At 36.2% G+C, this 14,438-nt stretch overlaps 1 protein-coding gene across 6 annotated transcripts in view; it reads left to right on the forward strand.

Annotated features, from left to right (window-relative positions):
- The window catches only part of Esr1 (estrogen receptor 1), a 357,099-nt gene that overhangs the window by 286,398 nt on the left and 56,263 nt on the right, over positions 1-14,438 (forward strand). For all 6 annotated transcript variants that reach the window (XM_003468423.3, XM_063233327.1, XM_063233328.1 and 3 more), the window contains one exon: positions 4,804-4,942. In XM_003468423.3, the coding sequence (XP_003468471.2) occupies positions 4,804-4,942 (139 nt within the window). The remainder of the gene's footprint in view (positions 1-4,803; positions 4,943-14,438) is intronic.

Consider the following 14,438-nt stretch of genomic DNA (forward strand, 5'->3'; position numbering starts at 1 on the left):
TTATTTTATTTTCTGCTTCCCAGAGTTTTTTAGGCCTATTAGACAGTGGGAGAGATCCAGGCAGTGTCTCCCTCAAAGCAAGCCTGATCCCTTTGACCCAGAGTACTCTCTGATAACAGCTACACCTTTTGGAAATATTTATTCCTGCTCTTCCTGGTGGGTCTCAAACAAAATCATTACCTTTTAGTCTTCGGGCTTTTCTTAAGAACAAAGCCTCCTGCTTTCTCACTTCTACTGATGCCAGTCCTGAGTCACATGAGTGGAATCTACTCTTTCCTATAAAAAGTCAACTTCTTTGCTCTCATAGACCCTGGGATGTCTGAGTGATATAGTGAAGTGCAATAAATTTGAGCTTTGAAAGAAGGATTTGGTAGAATCATGCATTTTGTGCCTCTGGTGAGTACACAGTCTAGCAGGGCTTACAGATGCATGCATAATTAACTTGAACATGGTGTGACAAAGTGATATGGTGGAAATTCATGTAAAGGTGTTCAACATTGTTAGCCATTAAGAAAATGCAAATTACAACCTTAATACCATATGGTGACTTTGTACCTCTTAGAATGTCTAAAATGAAAGACATATCAAGTACTGTCAAGGATTTAGAAAGACTTGTGCTCTCATGTATTAATGGTGGCTATGTAAAGTGGCACAATCATTTTTTTAAAATTTTATTTAAAAGGAAAAAGAGAAAAAACAAAACAAAACAAAGCAGTGTAAGGATACAAGTAATACAGAAGTACAAAAAAAAAAAAAAAAAAAAACAGTAAGAAATCACCAGTTAACAGATCACACACTGTTGTCTAGAGATAGTTGCTCAAGTCACAGTATCAAAGCATACAAAGTGAACATTCATAAAGACTGCAAACAGTTGTGTTCAATGATCCAACCAAAAACATTAATATGGTCAGCTATTTAACACCCCTAAACACATTTGCAGTTGTATCCTTTAGAGCACTTTTTTTCCCCTCTCTTTTTTACAACAAAATTTACACATTTGGGGTTTTATTACTCCTTAGTTCTTATTACTTTTTTTTGGAAGAGAATAAAGTCAAATATGGCAAAACAAAGCTGTCAGTCAAAACCAAGGATAGATATAGCACATGATGTAAAAACAGAGTACAAGGTTATTAACAATGGTTACCATAATGTCTCTTGTTTCCTTAAAAAGAATTGTCTATCTCATTAGGTATTATAAAGTTGAACAAAACAGTAGAGAACAAGACCAATATAACTTAAACATTGTAAACATTACAGGACTTCCAAAGGAGATAATAGTCAAACCAGAATGGGCATCTTAGTGAATCTTATTGCCTTCAAAGTAGTTGCATATACCCCCAAACTTGGTACTATCATACAGAATGGAACAGAGTCTAATCAGTCAAAACAAGATAGTGGGAGTATTACAGGACTTCAAATCAAGTTAATAGGAAATCAAAAAAAGTTACTATAATATATCCTGCTAATTTTTAAATTTTTCCCCTTAATTAAAAAAAACCATAAAAAATAACTAAATAATTTTTTAATGAATAAGGGAGAGATTGAGATAAAAGAGGACATAACAACATAACAATACAGATCAAAGCATGACTGTTTAAGCAACCTAGTGCTTCACCACCAAATAACCTGACTTAATAGTAGTTACCATAGTGTCTGTCTTTTTCCTTGAAATATTTGAATATAACTCATATACTATAGCTTCAAATATTTCCATATCAAGAAGCCCAGAATAAAGCCTTTCCAATTAATAAGTGAAAACTTTATAAGGCTTCAAGGCCACATAATGGGGAATCATGATTACCACATACTTTTATATATTTGAATCATTACTTACATTAGGGAAACTATTCAGTATTCACACATGCGAGATTGATTTATTTCACTTATGAGTATGGTCTCAAGCTGTGCCCATTTATTGATAAATATCTCAATGTGATCCTTCTTTATAGCAGAGTAATATTCCATTGTATAGAAATACCACAACTTTTTTATCCATTCCTCAGTTGATGGACACTTGGGTTGTTTCCAAGATCTGGTGATTATAAATTGTGCTGCTATAAACATAGGTGCACATATATCACTGTGGTATGATGCTTTCAGTTCTTCTGGGAATATGCCTAGAAGTGGAGTAGCTGGAATAAATGGGACTTCCAATCCCAGCTTTTTGAGAAATCTACAGACTGACCTCCACAAAGGTTGTACCAGTCTACACTCCCACCAACAGTGTAGGAGAGTTCCTTTTTCCCCACAGCCTCTCCAGCATTTGTTGTTGTTGGTTTTCTTGATCCTGGCTATTCTTTCAGGAGTGAGATGGTATCTCAGTGTGGTTTTAATTTGCATTTCTCTAATGACCAATGATGATGAACATTTTTTCATGTATTTATTTGCCATTTGTATTTCTTCATCTGAGAAGTGCATATTCATCTCAGATGCTCATTTTTGGATTGGATCTTTGAATTTTGGGGGTCTGAGTTTTTTAAATTCTGTATATGTTTTAGACAAGAGTCCCTTGTCTGAGAGAGAGTTCACTAAAATCTTTTCCCAGTTTGTGGGTTTTCTTTTCACTATGCTGGAGATTTCTTTTGACATACAGAAACTTTTTATAAGAAGTGGTCCCAGTTACTGATTCTGGGAAGTATTTCCCGTGCGGTTTGAGTCCTGTTCATGAATTCTCTACCTACTCCTATGTCTTCAAGGTTTCTACCCAATTTGTCTTCCAATAGATTTAGTGTTTCTGTTTTAATATTCAGATCTTTGACCCATTTAGGTTTTAATTTAGTACATGGTGATAGGCATAGGTCTAGCTTTAGTTTTTGGCAAATGGAAACCAGTTTTTCCAGCACCATTTATTAAAGAGACTGTCGTTCTTCCAGTGAACCTGCTTGGCTCCTTTATCAAAGATAAGGTGGTTGAGTGTGTTTGTAGTTGGGGCACAATCATTTTATAAAACTATCAGCTTCTTAAAGCCACTGTGCTCTTAAATATTCAGTCAGAAGCAATGAATGAAAACATATCCATGGAAAAACTTATTCATAAATTGCTCACATAACTTTTTTTGTATTAGCCTAAATCCAGGACCAACCAAAATGTCAAATAAAAGGAGAAAAAGTGATACTTTTTTGTTGGATATATCTATATAATGAGTTACCATTCAACAAGAAACATGCTCAAGTATTTATATATACAACAATGTGAATAAATCTTAAATTAATTATGCTGAGTTAAAGCAGAAGACAAAAAATATAAGAAACTCTTAGGAACTCGGTTTGCTTGCCATCAGTAGGAATAGAAAAAAGAGGAAGTGTTTTCCTGGCTTAAGATACAGATTTGAGGAGGTTTGTTAGAGAAGATGGCAACAGAGGTGTGTAAGGTCTGCTCTGACTTAGGTTTCTCTGTGTGAATCATCCCCAATTTAGAGACAATGATCACATGAAATGTGGTGCATAAGTAAGTAAGAATTGAGAAGCATGTTTACTCTATCACCCCTAAGAAGGAAGAACTATTAAGTTTTTTATATTATGTTTTATATTTTACTATTTAAGGAAAGGAACTTTCATTTTGGTTTTTTAATGAATACAAGAAGAGACTTCTGATAAAATGGAGCAATAAAGAAAACAAAGAAGACAGCAACAAAAACAAACAAAAATTGTGATTCCAAAAGTCATTGTCACAGATAAGAGGGCACAAAGAGTTGAGGATAAGGGGAGAGGGGAAGAAACACGACTGGAGACTGCAGATGCTGGTGTAGGGAGGGGAGGACTTCTGGATATTTACCTTCTTGTCACTACACTGTTGGACTTGATAGTTGCTTGGTCCAAATCCTATAATTAAACAAATCTCAGACACTGATGTTAATTGTGGTCAAGGGAGCAGGTCCTAGAGATTATGTTCTTGTCTCTGCCCTTAACATGTGCATAATTTTCTGAGTGTCTGCCTTCTTATCTGTAAAATAGGGACATCAGTTCTTGGTTCTTTTGTTATTGTACTAATAAAGATGAAAAGAAATGGGTACAGGAAGGACTTAGCTTTGCTTCTAACACATAGTAAGGGCCCAATAATATAATAATTCCTCATCATTTCCCCCTTTTCTTTTTCCTTCTCTTTCTCATTATCATTAGTAGGCCTTCACAATACTGCCATTAAGTGACTGGAAAGAAGCTTTATTCTAATGGCCAATCATTAGAAAACAAGAACACATTTTCTTGCCCTTTCTCAGAAGTAATTATGTCACCTTTGTTCATTTGACTCATCCTCCTAAATTATGTGTTTACATGTATTATTTCAATTATCATTCTTTCACAAGTTATTAAAAAGCCTGTGGCTTAGTACTAAAGATCATGGCTTAGTGACAAAGCGGAAAAAAAAAATTACCTGTTTGGTGACTATCTGCACTCCAGTATGTTTAGTTTAAAGCCAGTAACTTAAATTTCTTGTACCTTAATATCTTCAACTAAACACAAATGAATAATAACATCCCTATAGAGCTATTAGAAATGTCTAAGTGGAAACCATTCAAGTTTTAATACAAAGTACAGAACTTTACAGAAACCTAAGTGGGTTGCATAAGTTAGCGTATTTCTGGAGATGTGACACTAAGGCACTAAAAACTCAAAACCACATTGAAATTGTTGATATAGCTAGGTTTAAAAAATAGTCACTTGACTTTCCTGTAAAGTATGCTTCTGGTATACTTTATTTCATCTAATGGAAAATAGATCCTACTAGTCCAAATCCTTGGTCACATTAACTTCACCAGTGATGGATACTTTTCGTTTCAGCAGGATTTTTCTTCTTATGTTTCAGGGTTTGGGGATTTGACCCTCCACGATCAGGTCCATCTTCTGGAATGTGCATGGCTAGAAATCCTGATGATAGGTCTTATCTGGCGCTCCATGGAGCACCCTGGGAAGCTCCTGTTTGCTCCTAACTTGATCTTGGACAGGTGAGTGTCCTAGTTATGATGTGGGAGAAGGACATCCCTTCTAATCACTGTTTATCCTTAATCTGTTTTATTCTGTACTCCATGACACTTCAAAGAGCTGTATTAAGTGTTATTGCTTTCTGAATGGGTGAATTTAGGTGGCACAAACTGGCCAAGTTCACTAAAAGCTACGCCTAACTGCTAGACGTCTTTTCAGAGGAACTTTATTATTTTTACTACATACATGAAATTATAAACTGTGATTTCCTAACTCTACCTTCATCCTCTGTCATATAAAAATTGACAAATAGCCTCTCTTTAATTAAAATTTTTTTTTGGTACATATATATCCAACCACAATAGACTTTTTATTTTCTTCTCTGATTTTCCCAACAGTAAAATGAAAAAATTGATCAGAGCATTTTGAAGGCCACTTCCAGTCCAGTGAATTCATTTGCACTTTCAAATGTTGCCTATGTTTCTTTCTTTAATAGAGAAGAAGAGTTGCATTGGAATGTGGGTCCCACTGTTCTCCTTTCACTGTCATTGCTCAGTGGAGTCAGATTTAGAGATTTTACAACAGCATTTACCACTGATGGACTTGTCACCAGTACCAGCCTCTGTGCTGAGTACTTTGCAGTTGTTTTCTTAGTTAATTGTCACAGCACTCCCATGAGGCAGGAACTTTATCACCCACATTTTACCCTGAAGGAAGTCAAGTGTCAGAGACATCCCGCCACTTGAAAAAGGCAGAAACCTAGATAACGATGGGGCTAGGATTTGAATTCAAGGTCTTTCTATCTCTGGCACACTACATTGCTTCTCATCATGGGCTCACCTTCTGTCCTTTCTTTGCTCTGTTTGATGCTGTTTGTTGTCTGTTACTGTAGTTTTCTATTCTCAGGTATACATCATCTTGTAGGGTATATAATAATTTGATGGAAAAGAAATATATTTCTACTGTTTCTTGCAAAATTATCCTCTGTGCCTCGCAATCTGAAATTCTCAGGTTGCCTGCCTGCAGCAACTTTGTACAGTCTTTGGTTTTGGAGAGTTACTCTCTCTTTCCAGGTCTACCTACCTGCTGTACCCCGTACCTGCCAAGGCCCCTAGATCAAGGTTATAGCCAAATTTATTTAAATGCAATTTGTCATGTTGTGTTAATTTAAAGTTTGAAAAACATTAATGCCACTACTCAAGAAGCAGATTTTATTGTCTATGGAATATATTCTAATATCACAATTTCACAAACTTGCTGAGAATGCCCACTAGTCTTGTTCCTTAGACCTGTGCTCACACTTGTCTGAGTGACAAAGCAAAAAAAAATATTACATGTTTGGTGACTATCTGGACTCCAGTTTGTTTAGTTTAAAGCCAGTAACTTAAATTTCTTGTACCTTTCTGTCATCAGTGTGTTTTAATTTGCCTTCCATTCTTTTTCCTTATTTTTCTTAATTTATTCTGCCCTTTGTACCTCATTTCTCCTGTTTTCTTTTGCATCCTTCTTTCCCTCTCTCTTTTCTTCTTCATCCTTTGCTTAAGAAAAATTCTTGCCCGCCAGTAGCGTGGTTCTGTGGCCAGGTTGCACAAAATTGGCAGATGAAATCCTTAGACCATGGATCCAGATTGGAGTTTATCTTCAACCTTTGGACTTTCAGATATTCATTTCTGTCCCCATCCATATCTATTTCTTGTAGGTTCATCTTTTCTAATAACAGTCCTAAAATCATTGCATTTTAAGAATTAAAGGCTTTTGACATTTCCTCATCCAATGAATTCATATTTCCAAAGAGGTCAGAGTGCCTGGGATATTACCAGCCACTTGCTTCCCTTTCTTTTTTAAACACTTGTATTGTAGTTAAGTTTCCTTCATTCCTTTCACAGATATTTTAGTAATTAAAAGTTCTTGTCTTTTTCCTATTTTCTAAAAGTCCAGGTTTAGGAGTTCCTACTATTTTCAGAATTTTTCAACCTCTGCCCTGTGGTCATGCATGGCCAGCCTTCCTTCTAGAGACTGTTCTGCACATTTTACGATATTTAGCATATTTCCAGATGCTTCCCCTTCTCCAAGTTATGTCAGACAAGTGTCTACAGCCACTAATAAATGCTTCCTCTGTGTGGCAGAGGGTGGGCAAAGGCCAAGGTGTTGCAAATCCAGAGAGAGTCACTTCAGTGTCCTACAAGACTTTCCTACTCACTAACCTCCATACTCAGTACGTCTCTTCTTTTTCCTTTTCTATCTTAATGACGTTCAATATTTGCTCAGTCCTTGGAGTTAAAATGAATGATGTTTAAATGAACAGTGGCTTACCCCTCACCAGACCATCCAATTAACTATAGAGTTTTTCTCTGAACTGTTTCTGAATAGTTCAGATCCTTCTCTTGTGTCCATTCTGTAGCTCTGGCACAGGCCCTGGTTGTCTCACCCCGATTACTTGGCTCCCTGACCCTGTACTTTCCTTAGGGCCCATCCATCTTTCTTTCCACAACAGTGACATGAGGGACTATTTCACAGGGCACAACTGTAATCCTAATGCTTTCTGATTCTGCTTCCTCTGGCTTTCTCTGTTCTTTTGAAAGTAAGATGTCTTGACAGCTATGGCTATCACAAGTGTCGCAAACAAAAGTATCTGCAGATCCAGCCTGATAATGTAAATGAAGAAGGCTAGTGGGTAAGAGTGCAAAATGGAGTGCTGGGGACTAGGTGATCTTTTCCAGGCTAAAGACACCTGCGGCTGAATTTGACCCAGAGTTTTGAATGCAACTTCATATTCTAAAGTTTTTCTTCCACTGGTTCTGAAGGACTCTCCACCTTTAGAGTTTCTTGTTAGAAACTTATCCATTCTTTAAGGCTTGCCTCTGATGTGACTTTTCCTTAACTCCTTCTTTCAGTCTCTCTTCTCAGGTAGGAAGTAGCCTTTGCCTTGCCAAACTTCTCACTGTTTTCGATTTGTACTTCTCTTGAAGTAGTAGACTCATTCTGTTCAGTGTTAGCTATGCTTTAGGACTTAGATTTCTCATCAGCTCATAAACATCTCGTGGACTAGATCCAAATCCTGTTTATCTCTGCACACTGTCTTACAAAGCCTTCCTTGATACCCCAAGTGTGTTTGTTCACTGCACTAGTCAAGATCACTCTGACAGCTCATGGCAGAATTGAGGGAGAACCCAAATCCTCTTTGATCATTTCAGTTGTAATTGTTATCAAACTCACTAATTTTATAAATTCCCTATTTACTCTTGTGTAGATTAAGAAGCAAGTAATACCATTTGTTATCATAAAACCAATTCTGATTTTGTAAATGCATTTGGCTTATACTTACACTTCTGCTTATACTGCACAGACCTACTACCCAAATGTTAAATTCCATATCATGGAAGCAAAGGACTTTATTTTTCCCATATGCAGTAAAATCTTTAAGATTTATTATATTCAAGAGCACTTAGGTGTTAGTTATGATTAAATTTTATAAATAAATATGTCTACATTTAAATATAAATAATATAAAAATGACATAGAATATTAAAATCTGAACTTTTCTAATCATTAACATGTACTTTCAGATTGTTAAATTTCAGTTTTATTTAATTATGATCTTAGTATTTGAGAATAAATGCTTTTGACAACATTGATAGATATGTAACAGTAAAAAGTATTGTGATCAGCAGCCTGTTTGAAATTTTATGCATGTGGAAGATGGCTTTTGATTGGAGAATTTTGATTGGAGAGAGTTTCTCTCTTTAGGCTTCCAGATGCTAAAATCCTCTGAATAATAAATTGTCTTACGATAAAATTCAGCTGTGTGCTTAGCATGGGTCAATTTGATTTTCTCCTTGCCCCTTTGCCATCACATTGTATAAAGTAAACATTTTTAATAACAAAATATAGATAGGTACCTATAAGTTCCAAATATAGATAGGTACCTGTAAGTCCCAACTAGTGGCTGATTGAGAGCTGGAGGCAGGTGAGGAGAGTTAGCCAGAAGTTGTTGTCATTTGCATAGAAATGGGGAAAAGAGGAAGCCTGAAGTCCAAAGAAGCTCTGTACTCCCTGGGTTATCAATGCGTCCACCAGGAGACAGAATTTTGTTCTGCAATCCAGTGTGACAACGTCCCATTTTTCAAAAAACTTTTTCTTCCCTCAAATCTAGACATCTGTGTCTTACAAGGCTGGGAGGGTAGACTAGGTTGCAGTCTTTCCTGGTAATTACTCAGATGTTTGTATTGGCAACTAGGGGTTGGAGATTATGGAAATATAAAACCTACTGGGTTGCCATCCCACGTTTGTGAGCAGAGGACATATTTCCTATCTTGTGTCCCTCTAGAAAGAGTTATTACTTGATTTATTCCCTGATGACAGCTTATGATATCTTGATTCTGGTCCTGTATAACTTCCTGGTAATCAGATGCTGTGGGCTAATTTTGTCCTTGCTGGACTCTGCCTGCCCACAGTTTCTAGTTCTTTCCTGTACCGTCAGCAGTGAGCTCCAAGCATTTAGTGTAGTCATCTCTTCCTGTGAAAACCAAGAAATGAGGATTATTATAAGTTATAAATAAAGAACCTAGTCATTTCTTAGGCTGTGTGTGTGTGTGTGTGTCTGTGTGCGTGTGTGTGTGTGTGTGTTTTATAAGAGGAAAGTTAAAGATAATATGAAGGCCTGTGAAAGTAATTGAGAAATGGAGAAAACTCATTTTCCATTCTAGCACCTAATTCTTTGGTGTGTTTTGGCAGTAGAAAACACAAAATATGCCCTCTGAATCTACTGGGAATGAGTCTTTTCATTTACCCCTGCTTGCATGCTCAGACTAGAAAAATACAGACAGGAAACAAAAGCCAAAGGATTCAGGGTGCCTCTTTTTTTTCCAGGGGTCTCCTTGTTTTGCAGGAGAGAAGCTTACTATCTTTGGAAGGTGGATATGATGTTAGAGGAAACAGTGAAAATTTCCTGTTCAGTGAGATTATTCGGCGTCTAAGGGACTGTCTAATGCTGTTTTGTTCACGCCATCTGTATTAACAAATTCTGAGAAACGTTTATGGATTCCTCAGTGAAGCCAAAATACTTTTTTGATTCCTATTCATTTCACCAGAGAGAGAGACAGACAGAGAGAGAGAGAGAGAGAGAGAGAGAGAGAGAGAGAGAGAGACAGAGAGAGAGAGAGAGAGACAGAGAGACAGAGACAGAGAGAGAGAGAGAGAGAGAGAGAGAGAGAGACAGAGAGAGAGAGAGACAGAGAGAGGAGAGGAGAGAGAGGTTGATTTGGTTGACTCATGCATTTGAAAAGCAGAAACTAACTCCAGAAGCAGAATAATTCTCTCTACCAAGCCTTTGCCAGAGGGTTGTTGACCTGGCTCTTTCCATGGTTCCCCCATCGGGAGGCTCTGGCTGCTGGAAATAGTATTGGACAACAGAAAGTTCTTTTACTCCTAGGCAAGGAATAGGAATTGCTTCTTTCTTAAGGGAAAAACAGGTTGCTGCACCAGAGAGAACATTTTGCCTCTTCTAAACATTTTGCCTCTAAAAAGCAAATTGCTTTCCTATGATAAATTCATTCTAAATTGAAAAGAAACCATTTTTAGAAACCAGAATATTCTCATTTTATGTTGTTTATTGTAAATATTTCAGAAAAATATTCAAATTAAAACATGCCAAAAAAAAAAAAAGCCCCAAAATGTTTCAGTAATACTTTTATCTGCTTTTTTAAAACTTACCACATAAAACCTCAATAAATTCTTTGCAGGTTTTTTACTTAGAAAAATTAAAAAGTCGAGTTTGAAATAAGTTGAGTTAATGAGTTCAGGATGTAATCTGCCCACGTGTGCTTTTGGGGAATGAAGAGAAGGATCTTTCCGTCCTTTTCCTGAACACTCCTCTAGAGAAATGCATCACATGCTAACCCCAACATGTTAGGCAGTGATCAGCTGGTCAGTAGTGTCCATGCTAGACTAACTGGACTTGACTGTTCCATTCCGGGTTCTCTCCTGGACCTTCCAGAAGTGCTGCAGAACTGTGCACTGGGTTTTGTTTGCATTTCTTTGTCTTGTGCATACCTGAGCTGATCGTTGTGCAATGCATGAACGCACTAATGCATTATGTTCTACCTCATAAATTAGCACCTGCTAATTAAAAAATAAGTTCAGAAACTTTTTTCCCTCTCTAGCTTTTACAACTGGGTGAATAAAGGAAAAGATGAAAACTGACATTTATTTAACTTCTTTATTATATACAAGCCTGCGCTGGGTTATTTTTTACAGTACATTTTACTCAATATGTGAGAAAATAGGTAGGAAAAGTTTTGCTATTTTATATTTTGACCCTGGATCTGTTTATTCTTTGTAGTTCCGAGCCCTTAATCACTCAAAATGAATATCGATTAATTATTTCCTAAAAGTTTTTGGTTTAATACTCTAAAAACTGTAAAATTGTAAAAAGAGAAAAATGAATGTCAAAAGAAGGGAGAAATTAGCCAGACTGCTGTTATAACTGCTACTTTTTGGGGAGAGGTACCAGGATTGAACTCATGACCTCACAGTTGCCAGACAGGCATCCTGCCACCAAGCTATATCTCTGGCCCTATTACTGCCACTTCTGATACAAGATGAATCAAAATATTTATTTATTGGGCTAAAAGTCAGTTGAATTATAAACTTTCAAAACATAAATTGATCACTTTTATAACATATAAATATATCTTTTAAAAATATTAAGCTCAGATATATTGATATTTCAGGAAAAGTCAATTTGATCAAAACCATTAATCATGAAAGTCCTTGAAATGGTTGTATTGTAAAAATGGTAAAATCAAAACAAATTGATGCAGAATTACTTCTTAAAAACAAAAACAAGCAACACTGTATTATAAAACTTGCTAAGCCACAAGTATTTAAATCCTTAAGAGAATTAAGCCTGTAAACAGTAAGGACCCACTCAATATACAATTTCTCCAGGGGAAAAGGCATAATTTCAACCAAACAAATTAATTTCAATTAATCCTGTGTAGGAGGTTAATTTAACTATTCTTACAAATTTACACACTGCTTTATTTTTTACTTCCCATTTATTAGTAACAATTATGCAACAGCCAAATTGATTTAATGAGTTATCAAAATAATATTTTGACAGCTTGATTTTAAAGCATACTAATATTATTTAAATTACATATACTGCACAAGAATCATTGTTGCCCTTTAGATGTGTTTATTATATCTATCTCTCCACATTGGTGTAGGAAAGGTCGTCTTTTTTTGCTAAATGCAGAGCTGGAGCGTGGGCACAGAGCTTCATATACTACACGAGCACACTACCTTTAAACAATATGCCTAGCCCAATCCTCACTTGTTCTAATGAGTGCTGTTGAAATCCATTTATAAGGAGATACTTTTCAAGTCTGTGTTGGTCAAAATTCAGTTTAATCCAACTTAATAAGTATTTATTGAGCAGCATATTCCCAGGGTTTTGCATGATACTAGAGACTACAAAAAAGAGATATATGAGAGGCAGACTTGCCTTCAGAGAGTGCATTATCTAGCAGCGCAGCAATATTAGTGTGCAAATGAATGTAGTTGAAAGCAGTCCCTTGCTGCATCTCACGTCATTCATGTCTAGTTTATCTTCCTCATCACTTTATAACAGCTATGGGCTCTGAGCAAAAGCCAGTTCCTGGTTTGCACTTACACTGACATGCTGATTCATTCTTGACCTTTCCATGCAGAATATATTTCCTGAAAGTATAAAATAAGTAAAAACTCCAAAAGTAAGATCATTCTGCATGTTGCTTCTTTGAGGCTGGTGGGAGGGGCGCAGAGATACTGTCAACTGCTTAACAAGATGGACACGTGCACTTTACACATCTTTTGAAATATTCCATATACCCAAGGTGTGAGCACTGTATGAATGTTTTTCTATGACAACAAAAATTTATGAGTAGATGGATCCTTGACTGTAAAAGAAATGGTGTTGGAAAGTCTATTTCCAATTCTCGTCAAAAGTTGAAGTTGTCTCCATTAAGAAACTGGTAAATTTAATAAGCAAATTCAGTAGTGTAGCTGGATATAAAGTCAACACTCAAAGATCAATAGCCTTCCTGTACACAAATAATAAACTCACTGAGAGAGAAATTGGGAAACAATGCTTTTCACAGTAGCATCAAAAAAATGAAATATCTAGGAATCAAAGTAATGAAGGATGTAAAAGACCTCTACATTGAAAATACAGTACTCTGAAAAAGGAGATTGAGGAGGATATTAGAAAATAGAGAGATATCCTGTGTTCTTGTGTAGGAAGAACCAATATGGTGAAAGTGGCTGTACTCCCAAAACTGTTATACAGATTCAGTGCAATCCCAAACAAAAAATTCCAAAAGCGTATCTCACAGAATTAAAGAAAGCAGTCCTAAAACTCATCTGGAACCAGAAGAGACCTAGAATAGCAAAGACAATCCTGGGCAACAAAGCAGGGCGGGAGGGAGATCTTAATCCTTGACTTGAAATTATACTATAAAGCTACTGTGATAAAAAAAATAATGTGGTTCTGGGAAAAAAAAAAACCTGAAGATCAATGGAACAGATTAGAAGATGCAGAAACAACTCCAGACATTCTAAGCCACCTTATCTTTGACAAAGATGCCAAACATTCTCTAGAAAAAAAGCCTTTTTAATAAGTGGCACTGGAAAAAAAAACTGGCTCTGCAAATGCTGAGAATTAAAATTGGACCCATATCTTTCACCATGCACTAAACTAAATTCAGAAGGGATCAAAGATCTAAATATTGAAACAGAAGCATTAAATCTGCTGGAGGACAGAATAGGTAAAACTCTTGAAGATACTGGTGTAGGCAAAGGCTATGAATAAAACTTCAATCACACAGGAACTATCACAAGAAATCAACAACTGGGATGTCATGTTATTGAAGAACTTTTGCAAAGCAAGAGAAACCACCAATACAGTGAAGAGACAACCAACAATTTTGGAAAAAAATGTTCGCCAGCTATTTACTATCAAATAATGGATTACTATGGAAAACATATAAAAAACTAAAAAAAATCAAATCTCCCAAATTCAAACACCCAATCCAAAAATGGGCATCTGAGATGAACAGGCATTTCTCAGAGAAAGAAATACAAATGAAAAATAAATATATGAAAAAATGTTCAACATCACTGGTCATTTGAGATATGCAAATTAAAACAACATTGAGATTCTACCTCTCGCCAGAAAGAATGACTGTTATTAAGAAATCAAGCAATAACAAATGCTGGAGGTGCTGTGTAGAAAAAATTAACCCTTCTCCACTGCTGCTGAGAGTGCAGACTGGTACAATCACTCTGGAAATCAATGTGCAGATTCTTCAAAAAATTAGGTGTGGAGGTCCTAGTTAGCCCTGCTAATTCCCTTCTGGGTATCATTCCAGAAAAATTAAAAACATTGTACCACAGCAACATATGTGCATCCATGCTTATAGCATCATAATTTTTAATAGCTAGATCTTGGAAACAACCTAAATGTCCATCAGCCAGAGA

Source organism: Cavia porcellus, unplaced genomic scaffold, assembly GCF_034190915.1.
Source record: "Cavia porcellus strain 051 isolate PalLab524CR breed Dunkin Hartley unplaced genomic scaffold, mCavPor4.1 scaffold_22, whole genome shotgun sequence".
Lineage (NCBI taxonomy): Eukaryota > Metazoa > Chordata > Mammalia > Rodentia > Caviidae > Cavia > Cavia porcellus.